Raw genomic sequence first — 25786 nt, 5'->3', positions numbered from 1 at the left:
TTTTTTTTTTTTTTTTTTTTTACCAAATAGGATGGCTAAAAGAAAAAGGTAACAAAAAAAAAAAACAGCTAGATTCTAAGGTGAATGTAGAAAACTAAAAACAGGAACATGTCAGCATTGGACCCTGCCAGGAGTCCAACAGATTCTTAAAGCCACTTAGAAAGGTGGAGGTTGAGAGCGTCAAATATTTTTGTAAAATATTCCAGGAAACAGGAGCGGAATAGGAGAAGGCCCTTTTGCCAAGTTCAGTCTGCACTGAGGGGACACTGCAGGTAATAATGTCCTGAGAGCGCACGCTGTAGCTGCACTCACGCAGAGACATGTAGGAGATGTATGAAGGCAACAGACCAAGAAGTGATTTAAAGATGAAAATGTACCAGTGGGAGAGTCTGCGTGAAGTTAATGATGTCCAGTTAACCAATGAATACAGGGTGCAGTGGTGGGTACGATAATCACAGCCAGTTATGAATCTTAGTGCACCATGATAGACAGCATCCAACATCTGCAGGGTTCTTGTAGGAGCGTTCATGTAAATAATGTCACCGTAATCAATTGAGGGAAGGAAAGTCACAGATACAAGGCGTTTTCTAGCATTCAGGGTTAGACAGGATCTGTTTCTGAAAAAGAAACCCAGTTTAACTTTCAGTTTCTTTACCAAGTTTTCCACATGGAGTTTAAAAGAGAGATGTGAGTCGACCAAGACACCCAAATATTTACAGGAATCAACAAACTCAATGGGGACACCATTTGAGGATAAAATCGGAGGAAGAACTGCTGGGACCAGTTGAAAATGTTCTCCTCAAAACAAAGTTCCTTTAAGTTCTCATATCTCCAACATGAAAATAAAACTCTGTGCACACGAACATGCATGTGGGACAGATTCAACCTTTATTTATACATTTTACACTCGTTGCGTCACGAGGACTCATTTACAAGAGACAGCTGTTTTATGCAGATGACATAAAAGTACAGATGCTTCGGCAATGCACAGATCAGTTTTGGGGGTTTTTTTTCTGTCTGCCTTACGTTTACTGTTAGGAGTGAGAGACACAGGTGTGCCGTTACCACGGCGACTGATGTTTTTTTTTTTTCTTAACGCTACGACCTCACACTTTTATTTTAAGTTTGCATCAAAATCATATAGCAGGACTATTATTACTGAGTGTGTACTCGATAAATTTAATCAAACCATGAAACCCGAGGCCGTGCTTTCATTGCAGACATGTGCTGACTTGTTAAAGCAGCAGAAACACAGGTGTAACTGATTACATTAAACGCTCTAATCAAGGGGTTTGTGGCACGAAGGCATCATTACTGCTCACAGTGGTGCTCTTCCTGCGACGTGTCACAACAGCTCACACAAGTATCAAACAACCACTGGTAGACACTAAACGTGAAAGTTAAATGCAAGGCGCTGTTTGCTTTCTTGTGTAAGTATTAAACTGTACAAGCCCCAAGTCTAACAATGCTGTAAAGCGTTTAGCTGCGCCCTCAGTTTCCGCTGCCGACCACCAGGTGGCGGGAGAGGCGCGCCGGAGGCAGGAAGTGCAGCGACGGTAAACAAACAAAGACCTTCTCTCTTACAGCAATATATTAGCTTAATTACATTCCTGGAAGTTCTTTTTTGGTTGGAACCCAGTTAATGACATTTGTTTTATTATACCAGCTTATTGCTAGCGCTACAAAAGCCCCTCTTATCGTCGTGGTCTGGTCCTGTTTTTCAATTTAGATTAAATTAATGCCAAACGAAGGAGGAAGTTTTTAAGAACAATTTACGGCGCCGTGACTCAGAAACAAACATTTGTCCTTTCAGTCCTTAGGAAAGAGCAAGAAAGTAACTCAGCCAGGGGAAAAAGAGTGCTGGCGAAACTAAAGCTGAAGAGGCAGCCAAGTCCAGAGACCAGTCCTCCATATGTGGGTCAAGGTCTGTTTCCAGTCTGTCCCCTTCAGAACATTGCAATACTAAGGCAAACTCAGAGGATAAAACGAGTACATAAGTATTTGTCTGCACGCTTTGGGCTGTTTTTGCCCCTGTATGTGTGTGTTAGCAAAATATTTCATGAACCACTGGTCAAATTGGAACCAGACAGTAATCAGTGAATAGTGCATCTACACCTGAGTCTGATCCCAACACTTATTCTGAAGGCTAACATCAACTATCTGGATTCTTTCTGCTTGTTAGCAAAATATCTTCAGAACCGTTGGATGGATTATAAAGTCAAAGTTTATTTATTTGTTCGCACCACGTGTGGTGGAACGGACTTGTGTACACAGGGTCCCAGTTACGTCCAACACAAGTATTAAAATGTAAAGAACGACAGTAAACAGATTTAAGATATGAACTGAGAATAAGCACTACTAGTACAAAAACAATACGCCGAACGGCAGCAGCACAAAGACACGATGACACTTTCAGGAAATAATCATTGAATGTACAACTCAATAACTTTTGGAGTCAGTTCATTTGAAATTAGCCCCCACACGTCTGTCAAATGTACAGATACTGAGCTGTTTCAGGGTGGTAGTAGCGGAGTCATTCACTGCACATACTTTGAGCATGCCATCTTTAAATCAAGTATATTATTTTTAGGGGTTGACCAGTACGACTGCAACTCTGTCCCTTCTCATCGTAAAATCTTGGGATTAAAACTCCGTCGTGAAAGGCATCAGGTTATTAAGCATTCTTTAATTGAATGCTAGGCGTTTTAATTCCAACTGTTTGTGTTTATTTTGGTGACAGGCTGCAGAGGTGGAGCTGCCAGGTCCACGTGCCTGCAGGGTGTGTGTGGAGGAACAGGCTTCACTGGCCTTGACAACTTTTATCTGCAGGAAGAAGACACAACTGCGACTCCAAAAGCACCGAAGGACAGACAAAACACCAAGTTGAGTGAAGCGGCTTTAAGGGCACATCAGTTCTGGTGGCCACATTAATATTTACGACGCTGACTGTTTAGACTAATTGTCTGATTATCCTCTCTGTTTCAGGATTAGTCTTCTTTTGGATGGAGTTGGTGCAGAAATCTCCCAGATCCTTCTGATGCCCCTCGTTGGATTTGGGGAGGAACTTCTTTGGTGAAAATATGCGGGTCACAGCAACCTGGGGTTGCCTTAGCAACCACTAAGGAACGTGGAGTTACCCTGGCAACAGATGAAATGAGGGGTTACCCTGACAAAAACGCTACAGGAACTCATTTAACAAACCCTCGCTGTCCTTTTTCAGACAGACAGCTGCAGACATGACAGTATACGACAGTATTAATAGAGTGAAAGGTACGTTGATGCGGCACAAACATATTCCCACATCTTTACTTTCAAACACAGGCTAAGCCCGAGCATTCACCCTGCTCGGGCGCTGTTTGTGTGCGCACCGCTAAATCACTGTGACGTCTAGAATTTATTTGGAGCACATAAAAGACAAACTAACAAGGTCCGTACAAAACATCAATTTATTTTCTTTTGCCTATACTGAAGTTAAATAGAACGCTGTTCAAAGCAAATGCGCCCTTTTTCCAGTTTCTGTGGTGACTCTGAGTACTGTAAACTTAAAACAACATTGTAGTTAACTTAGCTATTGAAACCATTTGACTTTATATTGGCACTAAAATACACAACGGCTGTGGTAGCAGGCATGCACCGCAGAAAACTAAGAGCACAAAAACACATCTAACGCATTAAACAAGAAGAAGCAACGTTATTTAGACAAGTTCACGTTTGCATTATTGCATTTACACGGTCCAAGGGCTAGTAAACTACTTTGGGAGTTATACAGTTACATATAAACACACTGAAAGAAGCGCTGGAGAACACGGACAACAAAATGACATCACCACATCTATAATCAACTGTTGGCAGGTTCTAAACAATTCCCTAAGACAGTTTACTTAAGTGAAGACTGAGTGGAAAATGTCCCGCAGCATGGAGCTTTGATTTCAGTCATATGCACAACTGATCTGACATCAGTGTTTCGGAGTGGCTGCTGCCGAAGGTGCAAGTAAGGTCTACTCGTCTGGCTTCCTCTTGGGTTTCTTTGGGTTGCGCGAGCGGCTTTTGGCCTTGCATAACGGACAGATGGGAGCGTTGCGATGAATCTGCTGGTGGCAGGACAGGCAAGCCTGGAGAGGACAAGTTCAGAGGAAACGTCACGCTTTGAGATCTGTAAGCGTTCAAGCAGTTATTTGTTTACCTGGTCAATAAACGTAGACGTTTCTACATGTGCTTCTGTTTTATCTAACGTAGCAGCTGTCTCAGTAAGCATTATCTTTGCTGCTTTGTTTATGAGTGTGTCCTTAGAGCTGTGCATTTCAAAAGGCAACGTGTTTATGTGTGTCTGGTGTCATTTATATCTGGAAAGGTTAGTAACACATAATATAAGCCCAACTCCTAAAAAGTTGGAAAGTTGTGTAAATTATAAACGAACAAAATACAATGATATGCAAATCTCGTGAACCTGTATGTTATTCAGACGAGAATATGGTAAACATACTAAATGTTCAAATTAAGAAACTAGTTATTTTGGTGGAAAAAAAATAAGGTATTTTATGGCAAAACCCAAAAAAAAAAAAAAGTTCAAGTTCTCAAACAAAGTTGGGATGGGGCAACAAAAGGCTGTAAATGTAAAAACAGCTGGAGGAACATTTTACTTGAGTCAAGATGAATTAACAACATGTCAGTAAGAGGACTGGGTATAAAAGGAGAATTTAAGAGAGACTGAATCTCTTAGAAGTAAAGATGGGCAGAGGCTCACCAGTCTGCCACAAACTGCATCTAAACTACTGGAACAATTCCAAAACAACGTTTGTCAATGGAAAAATAAGACGACTTTGGAAATCTCAATATCCACAATTTCCAACATGAAGAAACTTTACAACTGGAAAAATCTCTGCGCAAAACAAGGTTGAACAAAATGCACAAAAGCTCATATGGGATGGCTGTGATTTCTGGGCTCTAAGGCAGCACTGTACTTAAAACAGGTCTAATTCTGTTGGGGACATTACTGTACAAACAGGTCTCTTATTAACGAGTCCTCGAGGCTCAATGGAACTAAACTGTATAAATAAATGTTGAATGGGCTCAGGAAGACTTCCACAATTCATTCTCTGTAAACACCGTTCACTGTGTCATCCACAAATACTGGCTAAAGCTTGATCAAGTAAAGAAGAAGCCACAGATGAGCAGTTTTCTAATTCTCTTCTTAGGAAATACTGCACACCATGTTTCCACAACTAAAGAGGACAGATTTGTTATCAGCGCACAAACTCTTACAGTATGGGGGTGCATTAGTACATGGGCAGCTTATTTGGAAAAGCACCATCAATGCAGAAAAGTATATACAGGTTTTAGAACCAAGAAGACGATCCAGGAACTGTTTAATTCCTAAATCAGATGCGAGTGGGACAACGTTCCCTCCAAACACTCCAGTAGCTGGTCCTCTCGGTTCCTAGACGTTTACAGACTAGTTAAAAGAAGAGGGGATGCTTCGTGGTCGTGTCCCAACATTTGAGAAATGAAAGGCGTTTGCCTAAACTGTTCTGTATGACAAAACCAGGAGCTAGAGTTGCAGGATAAACAGGCACTTGAAGAACATCGATATCCCGCTGGTAAAAATACTAGTGCTGGTGTAATCAGTGTTCTCATGACAGCCATAATTCTAGTTTTATTGTACGTCAGTGTGCTGGATGAAAACTGTGTTTGAGTGTGTGTAGAGGTCTGCTTTCACTTATAAGACTTTAGGGTTACAATACAAAGCCAATACACCAACAGCCAATAGTTTGCTGCTCAAAAGACACACAACAAGAAGTCTGCTGGCAAAACAAAACCTGTAAACGTTCATAGTCTAACCAGGAGTGAGAAAAGGCAACCAATTTGGAAGAAAACAAACACCAACTTAAGCGGACGTATTAAAAAACAAGTCTCTACTAATTCTAAACTTGCTGAGCTTCACAGGGGAATGGTTAGCCACAGACTCCACTTAGTGTAGTTTTCACACCATCCCATCTTTATTTCCATCCAACTTTAAATTAAATTATTCTGCATTTGCTGCGCTGCACCTAAAACTGTTTTGCTCTTAATAATGACGTTCCTATAATCCAGTACATTCTCATCAGGAGTTGCATAATTAACTTGAACCAGCAGAGCAGTTTTAAATGTTCCGACACAATCTTAGCGTATATTAAAAAAAATAGCACAGACTGTGGATAAACACGTGTTTATGAACTAAACTTAATGCAGTTGCTTTAAAATAAACATTAAAAATTCTAAGTTACTCAAACAAGCAGAGTAATTTTTACTATGTGAAATGCGGTGGTGGGCACGGTTTCGCTAATAGTGGAAGTAACTTTCCGTTTAGCGGTATAGCATTTTTTGCTAACTTTGAAAACCTTTAGTGGAATTAGCTTCTGCTAAATTTAGATCCAATAAATTCAAGTCTACAACTTTTTTAAAGACAGTTCTCTGCACTAAAAGTGTACAGAATGGTGATTTACATGGAGTGATGCTAAGCGAAGCTATGCTACGTTGCTGCAGAGCAAAGGTAAGCTCCACCCAGTGACATCATCACCCTCGCAGTGCTTTCCCCCCTCATACTTTAATCTACAATAGTCCCTCATTTATCGTGGGGGATCCGTAATCTGAAGCCCCGTAATAAGTGAAAAAATGTGAAGTAGGAATAGTAGTACAAGTAGTAGTTTATTTTAGTATTTATATATGTATATATATATATAAAGTTGCTTTAAACCCTTTCAACACTTTTGCAATATTCTAAACAATGTTTCTAAACGCTCTAAAAGGGCACAGAAAGTCATGATTTCAGCTCTATGCCTCGGCTGCTCTTTGCCACCTGCAAGCGCTCTCGGCCACGCCCACGTCTCCACGCTGCACGGAGATCAGCTGATCAGCTGCACGAGGAAGCTTATCCTGCCGCGTGGGCTGCACAAAGGTACAGCAGGTGCTAAATAATTTAAAATAATTTATTTTAAATAAAAATCCCATGCCGATCGTGCGGCTCATCCATCAATCAGCCAATTGTGGGTCGTGTCCAATCTTATTTGGAAAAACCGCGATGGAGCGAGTCCGCGATAAACCAACTGCGAAGTGAGGTACTACTGTAAATGCCAAATCAGAACATGAAAATAACATGAAAATCCATTTTCACACCAGAAACATTGTAAACAGAAACACTGCAACTCAATTCAGTTTGTTTATACAGCACCAAGTCACAACAGAAGTCGTCTCAGGGCACTGAACAGAAACCTTCATATATATATAAAAAGTAAGTTAACATTATTTATCTGAGGAGCAGACTGCTTCATCGCAGACTCATCCTGAGCAAGCATGAAGGCGACAGTGGAAAGGAAAAACTCCCTCATGAGGAAGAAACCTTTAGTAGAACCAGGCTCAGGACAAGCGACCACTGCTTCAACCAGCTGGGTTTGAGAGGAACAGATACACAATGGCAGGTCGAGACATATTGTGCACGTAATTCCTAATCAGCATGCTTTGTAACCTGCCTCTGGGACGTGACTCACACATTTCAGACCTTTAACACAAACAAAACAAGATTTATTACAGAGACAATATTGATGATGACGCACTGCAAGTTTGTAGTTTATAAAAGTAGTTAACCGCAAAGAGGATCGTCAAAATGAGTTGATTCATCATCGTAAATGAAACAAAGGAGACGTCTGACGTGCACTGAATGCATCACTGTGCTTCAGCACAGCAGAGTTCTGCTCGCCTCTTTGGTTCCGATGGACCAGATTCATTCTGAAAGCCCACCTCTGAACGAGACATGGATGCTTTACCTGTGATTTATGAACCGTTGCGTTCACTTACAACGTTGTCACATTGCACAGTTTTAGAGTCAGCCACAGCTGTGTTTGATAAAAGTTAGAACTGTAGCGTTATTGTTTTAAACTGTTTACTGTAATGGTTTAGTGTTAGCAAAGATAAAATGTTTTAGTTAGCGAATTAGCGGTTAGCAAAACTAACTTTGTTTAGCTGTGCTGTGCCCACCAAATGATTTGGGGTAAAATGTCAGCAGGGTCGCCAACCTCTGCACAGCGAAATATAAAAAAAGTTAAATCTTAGTTGTGGGATACATTATCAAATACCAACTATTTGTTATGTCTACATGAAGTAACCTTAAGAGCATTGTAAGAGTCAAGCATCTGCAAACTCACAAATAGAAACTATTGATAACGCCTGCATTTTGAGGTAATGATATTTGTAAAACTCAAATCAAAAATATTGCAGCTGGGTAATTATAAGTTTTTTATATGCAATACTTTGTCATAACTTCAAATTAAACAGAATAAAATTTAATAAAAGGTTATTACACATCTCATCCAGCAGGAGGTAGTTATTTATTTTCCATGACGCATTTTAAAACTTGTGAGAAAAATTAAAAGCCCTAAGGAAAAATAAATCCCTCCCACATCCCATAAACTTACAGATAAAACTGCCTCGGTGTACAAGCAGTAAATTACAGTTTGGTAACCGTAATTTATACTGTAACACATTTAAATGACTGTCTAACTGTAACTGTAATTTTTGTAACACATTTAAATTATGTTTGTATGTGTTGTTAAACAATGGCTCGTAAATGATGGAAAAGTGTTGAAAATTTGGGTCTGGAGAAGTTTAGAATTTCAAAATTATAAATATGTTGGAAGTCTGCACCAACATTAAAAAAATGATATACTATACCAATTACAGCTATTTTTAAAATAATTCCTTGATGTAAAGTTCAAACCTAATGTCATCTTTTCATTTTTCTTCCCATTAGTTATGTTGCAAGTTATGCATTTACCATCAGAACAGTATTCCCTCGTTTATGCCAGGAGTTTCTGTACCCTGCGCCTCCCCTACCCCTCGCGTGCGATAAGTGAAAAACATATATATATATATATATATATATATATATATATATATATATATATATATATATATATATATGAAGGCATTTTAAACACTTCCCACACTCTTGCAATATTCTAAACAATGTTTCTGAACTCTAAAAGCTCTATAAGAGCACAGCATGTCATGATTTCAGCTCTCTGCCACCGGCTGCTCTCTGCCAGCGCTCTCGGCCACGCCCACTTCTCCGCTGCAGAGCAGAGATGGTGCTAAATAATTTAAAATAATTAATTTTAAATAAACAATCCATGCCACTCGGGCGGCTCATCCATGAATCAGCCAACTGTGTGTCGTTGAAATACAGCGAAAGAGCGAGTCTGTGAAAAAATGAACCGTAAAGAACACAATTCTTTCAGAGGTACGTCACCCTGTCAGAACTAAAATACATGCAGGTGAAAACTGTAACTGTGAGTTATATATATATATATATATATATATATATATATATATATATATACATATATAAAAATTAACTCCTGAAGTTGTAAAACAGAGAAACAAACTATGTTTCCAAGCTCACTCCATCCCCTTTGTTAATCCAGAAGCTATTAAAAGAGTTGTAAAGACAGGGCATAGTGCAGTGGTACTGTAATCCAGTGGTATTTTGACTAAAGTATGTCAGACAGGACATTAAGACCTGAAGACACCATCAACTTGTGGAAAGTAAACTGGCCTATTATGCCTTTTAAATGCCTGTTTCTGCTTCAAAGTACACACAAATGTTTATTTGCACTATTAACCGAAATATGTTTCTATTTTTGTGCGCAGTTGGAGGAAGTCGCCCCAGTAGATTTACATCTGCCTCCCAAGGTATTTCTTGCACGAGCAGAAGACACAAGTTCACGCAGTCTAAATAAAATGTTGGCGACATGTCCTTGGTCAAACACCTTTAGCATATCTGCTGATGATAATAATAACGTTGCTCAAACGGGATCAAAGTTTCACTAAGCAGTTATTCAAACGCAAAAGTTGCAACGTTAAATGTGATCGTTGTTACAGACAGAGGGTGATGATGGTGTTGGCTGTGTTTGTTTGTCTGTAGCGTTAGCAAAATATCTTGTGAACCATTGGACGAATTTTAATGAAACTTTTTAGAAAGTAATCTTTCGATGGGGCAGCACGGTGGCTCAGTTGGTAGAGCTGCTGCCTCTCAGCGTATATGCGGTCCGGGGACCTTTCTGGGTGGAGTTTGCATGTTCTCTCTGCATGTGTGCGTTTTCTCCAGGTGCTCCGGTTTCCTCCCACATATCAAAAACATGCATGTTAGGCTGATTGGTAACTCTAAATTGTCCCTAGGTGTGAGAGAGTGAATGGCTGTTTGTCTCGTTTGTCTCTGTGTCCCTGTGATGGACTGGAGACCTGTCCAGGGTGTCCCCCGCCTCTCGCACAGTGATTGCTGGATATGAACACCAGTGACCCTCGCGACCCCAAAAGGAAGAAGCAGGTAAAGATGATGAATGGATAGCTGAGTCATCCTCAACAAACACTTCAATGCGAATGACAACAAAGAACCTTGACCTTGACCTTGAAGCATTAAACACTTCACATTATCACCAGACGCAAAATGGTATTTTTAAAGTTTGATCAAAATGGCTGCGGCTTCATCCGTTCTCATCATCCGACAATCCGAGTTTCAAACTCGAGCAGGAAAGAGAGCAGGTAAAGTGCATTCCTTAAGAGATACTCGACTTCATTTGACCGTAATTCACAGGTGTTCTCAAATATGCAGATTAGCAACATCTGTTGAAACTGGTAACCACAACAAGTCTGTTTCTGCAAACACAAACGTGTGCAGGTTTTTTTTTTTTACACAACACATTCAGACGTGTCATCACAGGCAATGTGGTAAAGTGAATAAAAGACGGCTGCATTCCATATAAGGGCAGCTCCTGCGGCGCACGCAGGTTTGTTGTTCAGGTTTACTGAAGGGAAGTGGAGCTGTGTCGAGTCAAAATAACCAGAACGCCTTTGTAGTTTAATAAGGAATACGTGGTTGCAAATGTTAACTATCTATGAAATCAAATGATGCCAAAATACAATAAAAGCATTTGTAAGACTACAAAATTTCCATTTATTATGCTATAAACCAAAACGTATAAAAACAACTAAGAACACTTCCTATCACATGAACTAGTTTCACTGAGCATGAAAAACATCGGGGCATTAGGTGTAACTATGTCTCTTCATATTGCTGAGACTCCATCCCTGGATTATTAACTTTTTACCTTTTTTTTACCAGGAAGAAATCCATTGAGATTATTAATCTCTTTTACAAGGACGTCCTGGGCAATGTGCAAATACAGCAACACAGTCTTTAAAACAGTAACAGTAGTAGTAACATGTTAACAACAAACAACGCAAGTTTTTTTTTTTTTTTTTTCACAATTTAAGACACTTTACAGGTACAAGATGTGACTACAACCTCAGACAGTTTTTGTTTAAAACTAGATAAAGGAATAAAAGACTTTAACCTCAATTTAAGCTGCAGATCATTCCAAGACCACGGGCCCAAATGGGACAAACTCATCTTTGCTGATGCCGTGCACACAAAGGATACCTTAAACCACAGCCAACTACTGGTCCTGAGACTGTGTGCTGTGTAGTAAAATGAACTGGGAGTAGATTTATGATGGTCATTTTCCTAAAATGGCTTTGTATATGAAAATATACCAATACTTTGAATATTGAGTGAAGTCCAGCAAGGTATATAAAGTACAATGGTGAGTCGTAAAGGGTGAGCCTGGTATGTACCTCAGAGCAGCATGGAGTCCAGTTTAGCTAAAGTAGTGGAGCAGGCAAATCTATAGACTGTGTCACCATAATCCAGCTGGGATTAGGGGTGGGCAATATGGCTCAAGTATAATATCGTGATATTTCAGATCATTCTGACGATAACGATAAATTTTGTGATATAACAAAAAAAAAAAACAGAAATCATAGTTGTTCATTTGACAAAATTAACTTGTAGCTTTGCAGTATTGTATAAAACTAAAAAAAACAACAAGGGTTAATTTGACTGAAATTATTTAGTAAAGTATTTAGTCTAACAGTATAAAAATACAAAAGCTCATTCTGTTATTTAGATTGAAAAAGTCTGCACAAAATATTGAACAACAAAATCCACCACAAAAACTAAAGTGCAGGTGAAGTTAATAAACTAAATAAAATTAAAACTTAAGCTCTGTTGAGCATAAATGTAACATACAACAAAAAATATGTTGACATGTCTCCCCATATGGGAGACAGCTGAGACACGCATTGTTTGTTTTTAGCATTTTAGCTAGCTAGTATTACGCGCAGCTAATAAGCGTAATGCTAGTGGGGGGGGGGGGGGGGGCGCAGCTCAGTTCAGTAGTTCGGCATGCTCGGTTCTCTTAACGGGGCGAGGCGCCCCGCTTCTATAATGGGAGGGGAAACACTGACGTACTTACGTCATGAAATTAGCATATCATGATATAATTTATTTTCCCGGTCACATTTTTTTTACCAGTATTATCGTGAACGATATGATATGTCCCAGCCCCAGCTGTGATAAAAACAAACTTGTTACAAGCCGCTTACGGTAAGAAATAGAAAAACATGATTTCAGTCTGTACAAAAGAATTAAGAGTAAACGTTAGCTTTGTTATTAGATATGTAATGTTTAAAATTAAGATCTTTATCCAGCCAAAGACCAAGGTATGTGTATGTGTCTAGAAGTTCTATGGTGTCACCATCCAGTGCTTCTCGCTCGCTGCGCTCCCACAAAGTGAACACAGATGATTTCTTTTTGGCACAGGCTTTCAATTGAACTAACTCCTTTGTTGTTGTTGGTTTCGTCCATTTATATTTCAAAATTACAGCTGGTACTGTAATTTCCGGACTATAAGTCGTTACTTTTTTCACACGCTTTGAACACCGTGGCTTATCCAAAGCTGCGGCTAATTTATGGATTTTTTTTTTTTTGATGGGCTAATGAGCTTCACGCCACCAAAACATTTAGCTCCGTCACACCCAGGCGCTCACATAGCTGCCCAATACACATCTGTCTTGGGGGGTATCATCAATGATTTCATGGTAGACGACTGTATTTTTTAGCAGCCGTGTTACAGGCACTGTTAATAAAAAAATTAACATTTACTGTATTTGTGTGTGTTACCAGTAAATATTTAATTAAAAGTTTTAAAAAAAAATCTTTCTGTAAATATCTCATGTTACAACATGAACACCCGCGGCTTATAGACAAGTGTGGCCTATTTATGTAAAACTTTCTTTTTAAATTTAGCAGGCTGTTTATATTCAGGTGCGCTCAATAGTCCAGAAATCACAGTATTTTATTTTCAGGGTTTAAAAGTAGGATCTTTTTAAAGTCAATACTTTACACATTTTTTCAGATAATTTGGGAGGATTCATTTTGTAGCTTCTTTTTTATGTCCAAGTATAAGTATTTTTTTTTTTTTTGTAAAATTACAGAAAATGTTTCAAGAAATATTAAAATACTAATGCACAACAGAGAATAACACTTCTGTCCTAGCGGTCAACCATATGGGTTTATTTGTGGATGACTAGTTTAAGACGTCAGGACAGGGATATATCTTTATTAGTTGTTTAACAAACTTGGAAGATCTTGGACACCTAAATAATAAATATATAGAACAAAAAGGTGGCCTATAATTTTCATTCATTCCACCTTTATTTATACAGGTTAGTCTCATTGAGTCACGGGGACTCACTTATAAGAGAGACCTGTTTTAGACAAACAACATAAAGTACAGACAACAATAAACTACAGTAAAATGCAATTAAAAGTAGTGTTATAAAACAATAAATCAAGGTGCCATATAAAACTATAATGAGTTGGTTGTAGCTGTATCTGCTCTGTAATCTGAGTACTCGCAGGTTTATTAAGTCTTAAATTAAAATATATATATTTATTTGTAAAAATTCTGCTACGATTGGGAGCAGCCCAAACAACATTATATACTTTAGGGTTAACTTGACGGACAAGAAGCCTTGTTGATTTGCAGTTTCTAAAACAAAGTTTTAAAACAGTCTTTAGTGTGTTCATTCATTTTTAGCAAAAAGACAACGTGTTGCCAACAAGAGCAACGCATCTACCATAAAAGCAACAATGCATGTTTGAGCAATTTATATTAGTTTAAAAATATATTTTTTTTATCTTTGAGACAAGGTTTCTACATATATTTTTTTTAAATCACAAAGTCTTTAATTTTCAAGCTGTTTGCGCAGTAATTTTATTATCTGTGTGTTTCATACACCATAAAAACTATGGAGATTTCTATTAACTTTTAATTTGTAATAAATAAAAAATGTTGTCCCACAAAATGTTTTGGATCAGAATCTTAAGAAAACGTTATGACCCCAAAATAAAAATCTCACTCAACTCTATAACTCGGGCTGTCACACACGAGCCTGTAAATGTTTCTTGACTAAATAAAGTCACGTTTTCTGACATAATAATTATTACACAATTTTCGTGACATAAGTATAATACAAGAAGTATCTCACGGCAAAGAAGTACCTCCATTCTATATTTTGATTTGTGAAAGATGGGGATTCTGTTACCGTGCAATCAAAAGTGGGCATCGTAGTGACTACATTTAGTATAAAAAGCTAGCAAACTTTTAAAAAATTATAGTTTATTTATTTATCTATTTACGGTATTTGATTTAATATTTATGTCTGGAAACATACTGTGAAACATACTCTGCATTTATGAGCAATTTGTAGACATTTTAATTGTTATATTTTATTAAAAACACATTAACGTTTGGAGTCTGGAAACACAAATGATTGTCCACACTTGGTTTTCTTTTTCCATACTTATCCAGTACTCAGATACTCTGAAATGATATAATTCTCCATGTTGTATGACTTCATAGGAACCCTGCAGTGTTATAAAACATTGCTCTTTTTTTTATTTAAAGTATCATACAAGCTGGATCGTTTAAACTGACGGGATGTGCTTCTTAAACATTATTAATAAAATCTAATCGTGAATGACAATTATCTGTTTTTTTTATTTCAGTTTGCTGTTTTCTTTTTTATATGCACTGTTTTCGAGCAGCAGGACCGTTACCTTCATAGGTGGAGGCTGCTGTCTGAAGGTGGCCGTCTGCCGGGCGTCCTGCTTCCTGGACACCTGAAGCTGCTGTGCTGCTGCTGCAGCGGCAGCAAGGGATTCTGGGATGGCAGGCTCATGTGGCTCCTTCTGCCACTCTGCTTTCTGCTTCTCAAAGTAGCTGTTCAAAGCAAAAGAGAAAAGCCGTCAACCTTCTGTCACACACGATAATGTTTAATTTACTGTAGATATTAAAATTACAGTCGAGCCGTGGACAACTCTGAACAAATGCTGATTGCAAGATTGCTTGTCTGTGTTTGTGTTTGTGTGTGGGGGAAGGAGGGGTGAGCGCGTGCGTGCGTGTGCGTGTGTGTGTGTGTGTGTGTGTGTGTGTGTGTGTGTGTGTGCAGGGGAGGGCTGGGAAAGAAATGTGGCCTTGGACTTTATGCATGACTGGCCCTTTTTCAAAGATAAAAAAAGTGATATCAGATTTCATTACCCTCTCTGGTTTCTCTCAAAATAGGTCCGGGGCCGAGCACAACTTTGAGCATTCACAGAACAAATTTAATGACGTTTCCTGTGAGCACCATCAACCAAACTTATCGGCCCCTTTACGAGCACTTCATAAACATGCACACGTTTTACACGATTTCAATAAAAATCTGTCTTTCCCCCAAGTTAATATTTCAGCTGGGTGTTTTTCCTCCATTTTCTGAGGTGTGGAGTGTTCATTTTTCTGCTGATATGTCACTCTAACATGGTATCCTGAAACGTACCCAACAGGCTTTTGAGGTGTGATTTAATTTTCTTCAAAGCTCCTCCATCACATCTTGTCATACAGTAACACAGGGGGGCCATTATTATTAGGAACAATTATTTGAGACACGTGCAAATGACGGTTTTGACATCTCCCTTCACCTCTCCATGCATCCCGCTCTACTCTGATGAGTGAGGCGGGCCTACTGAGAAAACCCACAGTGGACTACAAGCTGCAGCTTTCCAAGTATCTTTTCTGCACAGAGAACATGGAGGAGCATGCCACCAGGAAGGGAAGGGCGGACGAGAACCACCTGGCCAACGATGAACTCATCACCCGAACCTCCGCACAATACGCACGCCAAAACTGAGAAGTGAGCCAGGCCAACAATTCTGTAAGTGTACAGGGAGGCACTGAGTCAGAGCTGCAACTGCAGCTAATGCTTTTCATTTGTGGACAGAAACTAAACACAAATATTTCCCTTAAAAGAATTAGTAGGAATGTCACATCTTGACAGACATACATCTATGCATGGCAGCTTTATTATGGTCTGTACGATGAGGAGATTATCTGATGAATTTTTTTTTTTTTTTTTTTAATAAATGACCTTGTAGGTGCTTAAAACCCAGACAGGATCTTTAGTGCCATGAACGCATCAATTATAAATAAACCGGCCATCCATTGTGACGTTTACCAACCAGCAGGACTTCTGCACTTCCACAGAGGAAAATGTGGATGATTAAATTAAAAATAAACCCAACTCTTTGACTCGAGATACCTGAAGGTTGAAAACTTAGATAAGCTTTCCTTCTATATTCCAGCACCATTAACTATGATTTGCTCCAGCAAATTGTACAATCATCTGCTGTTGATGGATGTCAGCCGGCAGTTTGTGCTGCAGGAAGCCTACTTGTCAGACCACCCTGATGTACCCCCAATTTTGTGGATAACACGGATTTTCTGAAGCCTGAAATGGGTTTGTTCGTCACCATCATTTTTTTGTCAGTTCCTAAAGCCAAAAAGTCTGGACAAATAGGGGGTAAAAACCAAAAAAAAAAAAAAAGTCTAATTTCATGTGAATTTCTCAACAAGGTGACAATGAGAATACCAAAAATGAACTTCTAGTATTTAAAACTCAAATACAATAACATGAAGGGATATTCAGACATTTTGAAGCACAGTTCTGTGGAAAGTAATGAACAGTTCATATTGTACAAGTTAAAGTCTTTGATGTACCTTATATTCAAGGTTAAATTCTGACCGGACTGATGAGCCACTGGCTAGTCAGAGCAGGGCGAACAACAAGGAGGTGCTACCATCTTAAAGTGACTCCAACCTTTTGCATTGCACAGTTATCCTGGAAGAAAGTGCCATGCTGCACCTGGAAGTACTGCAGATATCTGCTGCTGCTGTTTGCTGCTGCAAACTAGAGAAATTGCATTTCCTGCAAAAATGCAGTGTGAATGCTTACTGCAGAAGAACTTGCTGAAAGCCATCTGAAATGAGCTAAAATCATGCTAAAATGTAGCTGAAATGGAAGAACAAGTCTAAATTAGCAGAAGAAAACAGAAAGAATACATATTTGCTGAATTTGGCTCAAATAAATAATGAATAAGCTCAAATGTGCACAAAAGTTAGGTAATCAGCTAAAAAAAAAAAACTGAAACTAGCAACAACAAAAAAAAAACAGCTGAAAAGGGCAAAAAGAAGCTTCACCTACCAGAATGAACTGGAAAGAGCTGAAATAAATATGGAATTAGCTGAAATGCTAAAAATTTGCATAAAAACAGCTAAATAGTAGCTGAAATAACAGTCCAGATGGTCTGACTGAACATTAATGGATTTGGTACCTGGATGATTGAGCATGCACTTTGATGAAATAACTGAAACTAGCAGAAAAAAAAAGCTGAAAGGAGCATAACAAGCTGAAATAAACAGAAAGTATTTAATTAGGCTGCAAGTAGTAGAAAATACCAAGGAAAAACAAATATATATGAAAACAGCTGAACATAGCTAAAATTTTCTAAAAAGATAGCTTAAATTAAATTAGCAGAAGACAGAACACATGTTTGCCCGATTAGGCTGAAAGAAGCAAGAATGAGAAGAAAGAGAGGAAATTGTCTAAAAATTGACTGAAATTAGCAACAACAACAAAAACAGCTGAAAATTAGCTAAAAAGGCAGAAAGAAGCTTAAATTACCAGAAGGAAGTGGTGAGAGCATATTTTTGCCTAATTAGACTGAAAAAAGTTGAAATGGGTGCAAAAAATGTGGAATTAACTGAAAAAGCTAAAATTTGCATTAAAACAGCTAAATGGTACCTGAAAAGTAGAAAAAGCTGAAACTTGCAGAAATAAGCTGAAAGGAGCATAACATGCTGAAATTAGCAGAAAGAAGTTAGAAGCACAAAAATGTTGTAGTTAGAAGAATCTGAAAGGAGCACAAAAAAGCTGAAAAACAGCTTAAATTAGCAGAAAGTAGCTGAAAAAAGTTTTAATTTGCACAAGGAAGCCGAAAGAAGCAGAATCAGAACAAAACGTGAAAGGAGCAGTAAAAGGTTGTAAACAGATCTAAAGATTTGAAAGATGTAAAATGAGCTCAGTTCATTTTCTATGAGGAAAAAAATGGCAGAAAAGGCTAAATATTTCAAAAAGCTAAAGTTGCACCAATACCAAACGTCATAGCAGAATTGTCCTGAACGAGCTGAACATTTTGATATGATTTGTTGTAATAGCTGGAAAACTGCGGGACGAGACTCACGCCGAAAAACGTACGGAAGAAAAATGGATCACAATAGTGTGAATGCTTCATAAACATTCACACTCTATAACCTCAGAATTTTATGTAAATAACTATAAATCAAAACTGATGCTGGTGGCGTAGTAATGATTAAAACAGCTATTTCAGTAACTTATGAAATTTAAATAGATTGGAGTTGTTTTAAGACAACAGCAATTTATTTATATCTTCATGGATTCGGACTAGCCATTAGCTTGTCAATCGAGTCAGAACTGAACTATTTCCCCAACGTGGCCATTCAAAGAACTATCTGCAACAGATGTCAACTATTCATAACTAATTCACATAAGCGTTCTTCAAATTAAATTATGCATTTAAACCCAAAGTTTTGCAACGCTTTTAAATGAATACCTTGTTTTAAAAAAAAATGTACGTTAAAAGTTTTTTCAGCCAAATAATTAATGTTTGCACAGGGGTCATACATAAAGAAGCTCATATACAAAAGCATATACGATTTAAAGTTAAAAGCTGGAGATAAATTTAGTTTTTTAGACCAGTGACAGCAACACGATCACATGGCACTGAAGATCGCTTGGTTTCATTCTAGTTCACACGGTGTCAAACTTCCTTTCCTAAAAAGAATTTGCACATTCCCTGTCACATGCAGGTTTTAGCACCAGCTCGTGTTCTTTCAAGGACGTGCTCAGAAATGTTTTCTACACGTAAAAAAATGACATGACACCATGGTGACAAGCGGCCAGGGAACCACCACATGCCCTTGACATTAAGCAATGTGATCCCAACATGTTATCCAATACGCTTCTCTGAGAGAGAAGTTCCGGGTTCCTGTGACCTGCTGCAATCCAGCTCCTCTCCAAGAGTCGCGCAGCTAAAACGCCTTTGTGCAGAAATTTGTGCATCTCCAAGACCAACCAGTAAACTCATTTGCAACTGTACTTTGGTATTCATGAGCACAGCCTTGTATAACTTTGGTCAAATTTCATTCCAACACCGCATCAACCAAATTCTTCGTTAAGAGTTACAGTTTTGAAATTAAAACAGATTGTTTTCTGTTTGCCAGCTATGGCTGAAGATTTCAAAGCTGTTCGTGCAAAACCCATTTGCAAAAAAAAACTGAGCCACATGTTTTTACACATTACGTGTTGTGCAATAAAGTTCCACAGCTTTGGTTGACTTTAAACTTGTCACTACGGTCATAAATTAAATTTAGCTGAGTAATAAACCCTCTGAGTTCAGCCCTGTTCATGGCTCATCATATGATACAATATAACAGAGTTGCTTTATTCCATACCGGATGTTTCCTGCCAAAACTGAGATACGATTTAGCGCTGTTCATTGCTAGAAAGTTGAGACATAAACTACCTCCTTGAAAGTCAAGAAACCTTGGCGGAGAGTTGGAAAAATTAAAATAAAACTGCTGCTGGGAATAGACAAAACCCAAAGTGTTTCCATTGACAAAAGTAGGTTAATAGTTCTGTTAATTTAGGGGTGATTCACAATTTTCAACAATTTCACAAGCGTACAAAACATTCTCTTTTAGGAGGATGCCCCTAAAAGCGTCGAAAAAAATGTTCTTTCACAAAACTTTAATTATAAGAAAAGCTGAGACATAAAACCCATGAGCTTGCCTGGCGAATGTAGCCACTCATGGTGCAAGAAGTAAAATCACAACAGAGTTGTTCTTGTGTGACATCTTGTGAACCATTATTGGTGCACGCGTTCACCCTCCAGTAGGAAGTGCTTTCCCCTCGTATACATACCAGGAACAACCTCTGACTCATGGTGTCAGTTTACAGCCTATAATAGAGACTTTAACATGAATGCCAAACCAAACCTGAGCGGGACATTAACAAGAACAACCCATTTCCACACTCATAAACATTGTAGACAGTCATAAACATGCACACATAATTGCCACAAGGCTACCCAGCATCCTTGCCAGCTCGCAGTCTCTTTGCGCATTGATATAATTTTACGAGGGAAAAATGATTGTCATTCCACATTTATACACGTCTCAAAGTTGTTTAAAACCTACAGATACGTTCATACGTATGTCTATGATAGACTACACACACCTGAAACTGACTCTCGCAGAGAACTTTGAGTTTTGGGGTGGGGGTTCAGTAACATGGAGACACACATCTTGGCTATTATCTGGGGCAAACAAAATAAGAGGACGGCATTTTTTCAGGAGTCCTGCTGGTCACGGGATTCCCACAGGATTCCCACAGGATTCTGACAGGACAGGAGTCAACTTTAATATAACGCACAGGATTGGGATGGGACAGGACGAAAAGTTAACGGGACCAGACAGGAGCGGGGACCAACCGATAAGACAAAAAAAAAAAAAGGAACAAAAAAACTTGGGACAGGCGCCGCTATTTTGTAGTTTTCTTTCAATAATACCAGACTTTCAATGCTCCAGTCTGTAAATGATGCTCTGAAGTCTGGTAAGCATGACATCCTGCTTCGCTGAAACGAGCTCCTTACCTATTGTGAATATCTTGAGGATGTATATATCCATTGCCTTTAAGCATTTTTATTTGTGGAGTTCTCTTGCTTGGTACTTTTTTTGTTGTTGTTGTTTTTGTTTAAGCAATTTGAAACATGACAGTAATGTCACTGTTTAAAGGAAACAACTGCTCAGTAAGTTTGTAAAATGCAACTTTATATGTTCTGACTGGGTTCATGGTGTGGCCCATGTACTGTTGTGTTTTTATTTATTGTTTTTACTGTAACTGACCTCCAAAAGAGCTAGAAACAGACACTCAGTAGCTGATCCTCCATAGAAAAACTATAGGAACCACACATTTCACATTTTCATGTATAGAAACTGGTCCAGATGACATCATTGAACCATTTTTGTTGTTATCTACCTGAATTATTGAGTTTACAAACCTTTTTTTAAAGGGACTACAGGCCATGTATTATTTGTTTTGTGACGTTTAGTGAAGGTTTTTGATTGAAATAAAACAATAAATGCCTCTCGATTTCACTAAAGATGAACTGTTGCTGTTGCCATATCTTTTGAAATAAAACTGCAGAACACAAAGTAATATGTATAAAAAGGAATGGGTAGAAGATCAAATCAAATTTAATGTATTTCCTAATGACTAAATGAAGACAAAAAAAGGGGAGTGGTACAGGAGCGGGAGTCATTCTGAATGGGAGCAGGATGGGAGCAGGAGTGGGACAGGACAGGAGTGAAAATCCACTCCCGTGCCATCCTCTGATACAAATATACATCTTTTACTGATAATATTATTTAATTATAACAACTAAAGCAGCAGAAACACAAGTCTCTCAAACACACTCAAACAGGCTGCACGCTCCTGCAACAGCGCTCTCTCTCGAGGACCAGAAGTTTGGTCACACGTGCAAGTTCAGGGAGGTCGGGGGCACGGTGCGGGAGGTCCGTCAGCGAGAGTGGGCTCAGTGATGGCTGTGCTCACGAGTGGTTCGTTTGCTGCGTGCGTCTCCGCTCTGAGCGCTTCGACACGGAGCGGGGCTCACAGCTGAGCCGCTGCTCGCTCAGTTGGGAACACTGCTTGCACGCAGGCTCACTGTACATCAGATGGTGTATCAATATTTGCCATGTGGGAGAATAGCAACATGTCGATTATCCAGTAAACATCAAACGAAGGTCAACTTTTTCTTTTCATTTTGAAAAGCGTACACCAGTCCTTGACACCCCCCCCCCCCCCCAGCGGATGGTTTGCACTCTTGTGACAATGTTGAAAACTGTCCCCTTAATGTCATTGCATTCATCCCACATGGCTCCATAATCTACCTGTGTTAGCACCTGCTGCATTTATTTCGTCGCACTGTTACCTTTAAATAAATGTAATTTAATTTAACTCTGAACTTTAAGATTCTTGTAATAACGACTGCGCAAGATCCGTCCGTCGTGCATCAAACGTGGTTCTGTAACGGCATGTCAACGTTTGTCCCAAAAACCGTTTTGTCCTGTTCATTTTAGATGGGGCTGTGTGATATAATACGATTAAATGTTGTCTGAGAAATATCACAACAAGGTCTGTAGGTTCAGAGCTTCAGGGCACTGGGGTCAGCTGTAGTGCCTGCTGAAATGTCATCTGTTGCTCCAAATGTTCTGATACCTAAACCAACCTTGAAAACGATCGTTAATAACTGAAAACTGCATGTTTCCTGCAAGCTTTTGCTCTTTGACTGCACACAATTTAAAGTTAAACGGTTGAAAATGTGATATGAGCTGCATTAAGTGTGAACTTTCTGTCTGTGTAGTGTGTGTGTGTGTGTGTGTGTGTGTGTGTGTGTGTACTGACTCCAGGGAAAGCTTCTCCTCCTCTTCATTCAAGTTAGGGAGTCTGTGCAGACCAAGAGTCATCCTGAGGGCGTCAACGTGCTCTTTCAGAGGTTTGTACTCATCGTGAAGGCGGCGAGTTGTTTCTAGCAACTTATTCAGATCATTTTCTGACTGCTTGATGGTGCTCTCCATCTGAAAGAGAAAGGTTGGGTATTTCTGACCTGCATACACAACGTGCGCTACACAAACTATCAATGACTGCACAACAACATAGCATGTTTAGTAAAAAATAAACAAAAATTGGTTTGACCTGTGCACACGCTGGGTTCATTAACTACAGAACCAACCACTTGGTATAAAAATCTGGATAATTTTAATAGCAAAACCAAATTCATATAAAAGTCATATAAGCCATTTGTTTCTGTGGGTTTAATATGCACATATTTATGAAACGATGAAAGTCAATATAATCCATATTCATTGCCAGCTTTGGCTAGAACTAGGCTAGTTTAGCTAAAACCTTGAATCCAAGCAAGAACCAGACGCCAACCTTTCATTAACTAAAAACACCATCAATCAATTCCAAGAACTCTGTTTGCGAACAACAACCAAACCAGTTCTGCGTTGTGCCAAACGTGCGACGCATTTGGCACAACGCACTGGTTTACAAATGCTGTGGACTTGAACCAACTCACAACATTAATATCTGCATGAATGAGGCGCAGCTCCTCAACGTGAGCCATTTTCTCTTGTAGGAGGAGATCCATTTCTTGTTTGTATTCCTTTAGATGTTTCTCTTCGGATTCCAGAGCCTCAAACTCCATCTTCAGCCGAGACTTGATCTTCTGCATCTGGATCGTCTTATTCCTGTAGCTCGTGGCGAAAACACAGCAAAGGCCAGCTGTCAGATGGTCTCACACACAGAAGTTGCCAAAGAGACAGAAAAATATCTTCAAAACAAAAGAAAACGCTTTCCCTTTCATGTGCGCGGCACTGGTTTGACATAAAGTAAATGATGTTAGCACTAACATTGACAAATGCATCCAGTTCACTTTACTTTAGTACATGAAGTCACAGCAATTACACACGTGCACAGGACAAAAAGACATAAACACAGTGCTCCATCTCTTCCTATTACAGCCTGCCAAGCAAAGCTAAGATGCTAGCTTACGCACATTAACGGTTAGCGGCGCAACATCTGGAATTTGTTCTGACACATCTGGAATGTTGATGCATTATTCAAATATGCGCTTAAACGACAACAAGTGTGGATTCATGCCATAATTAGTCTGCCTGCCAAATATGTCCGTAACGAGCTGATAGGAAACTGCAGCACCGAAAACGTTTTGTTTTTTTAATCCAGAGGGAGAGCGGCTAGCGTTAGCACGGTGTGTAACAATAGCGAGGCTAACGTTAGCACGGTGTGTAACAATAGCCAGGCTAACGTTAGCTATGCTAGCCGCCGGTGCCAAACATCTGGAAATCATTCGTTCGGTTCGAAATCCAAGTTTTACCGTATTTCCAGGATGTTCTCCAACTTGCACATTATTTCCTGTTCGTCCGCCATGGTTTTGCAGCGTCCTTGTCGTTCCGCTAACCGGACACGGTTTCCCACAAGGCCCCTGACGGTGGTCTGCCGTTAATGAGAAATAACACAATAGTCAGCGTGAGCGTGCACAGAAGCACGCGCCCGCAAAGTGGAGCCGCGGTGAGGCTGGACGAGTTGACCCAAGACACCCCCCGTCTAAAAACAAAGGTCCCCCCCCCCCTGTCTTTGTTTCAATAATAGTCTGTGGAAAAGTCCGTAAAAGCGTTCAGTTTACTAAAGATGAGGACAATCTGAACATGTTTAATATTCATTGCAATATTGGAGATGGTATGGTATAAAGTTTATTCATTTAAAAAAAATACAAAACAGTTCCATAACTATATAAAAAAGATACAGGAGATTTAAAATGAAAGGCAGCAGAAAGAAGAATAAATCTTATTATGTCTGCCCCTTTTTTCAAACAATTATTTCAATCATAATAATTTTCATGTAACAGAACAAAATGAATAACTCTTTTTAGTTTTTCTAACTTTAATACAAAAAACACACTAAGCTACTTCATATATATATTTTTTTTTTAACAATCCAGCTTTGATCTTTTTCTTAAATGTACACATTGACTTGACATTTTTCACATCACTCTCTAGACCATTCCACAATCCAACTCCTTGGATTGAGGTAGACCTTCCCTTCAGACTAGTTCTGATTGTTGGTTTGACAAATATCTCTATCCCCTTAAGATTATAACAACTTTTTCTTTTAACAAAATTTATTTGGATATTTAATGGTAATGTGTTATTTTGAGCCCTATACATAACTGATAAAATATTGTAATCTACCAAATCATGGAACTTCAATAACTTCAGTTGATAAAATAATGTGCTTGATGGGTGACTGTAATGCTTTCTGGTGGTAATTCTTACAGCTCTTTTCTGTAAAATAAAAATAGGCTTTGTAAATGTTTTCTATCAAACTATCAAAAATATAGAAGAAAAAAATCTGCACATTTTCTTTCCATATCAATGTATCTCCTTATTAAAATGTCTGAACAACTGTCAACTACCTTGTACATTTCTAAGATTGATCTGCTTTCATGTGTTGGTAAGTAATTTGTTGAGTAAAGTCTGTAGATGACAGTGTTTTTGTTGATATTGGGTGCGTACCTGCATTTCAGAATCGCATTTTAGTATATGTGGAAACCACTGGCTCCTCCAGAAATATTTTAAAGGTTTGGCCAATGTGGAGGCCACTGACAATCCTAAAATATCACAGCTAAATTTAAAGACATATGTAGGTTATCTAACAAAAACAGAAAACCAGGAATTAGCAAATTACCTTCAGGTTTACATAGATCTCCTTCATTTATTTATTCATTATTATTTACAGTTGACAGTACTAGTTGAGAAAATCCCTGTCACACTTATATATATATATATATATATATATATATATATATATATAT

General features: G+C 38.7%; 1 protein-coding gene across 1 annotated transcript; it reads right to left on the bottom strand.

Moving 5' to 3' along the window:
- Positions 1-3428: 3428 nt before the first annotated feature.
- Positions 3429-24495, bottom strand: zc4h2 (zinc finger, C4H2 domain containing). Its single transcript, XM_037675987.1, has 5 exons — positions 24290-24495; positions 23471-23642; positions 22795-22967; positions 14993-15155; positions 3429-4112 (listed from the first exon to the last, which is right to left on the bottom strand). Exons 1-5 carry the CDS (start codon positions 24340-24342, stop codon positions 3999-4001), a joined length of 675 nt encoding a protein of 224 aa, XP_037531915.1. The 5' UTR covers positions 24343-24495; the 3' UTR covers positions 3429-3998.
- Between the last annotated feature and the right edge of the window lie 1291 nt (positions 24496-25786).

The sequence above is a fragment of the Nematolebias whitei genome, chromosome 4 (assembly GCF_014905685.2).
Source record: "Nematolebias whitei isolate Nwh7 chromosome 4, NemWhi1, whole genome shotgun sequence".
NCBI classification, from domain to species: Eukaryota; Metazoa; Chordata; class Actinopteri; order Cyprinodontiformes; family Rivulidae; genus Nematolebias; species Nematolebias whitei.
This window is presented reverse-complemented; position numbering and strand designations above follow the sequence as displayed.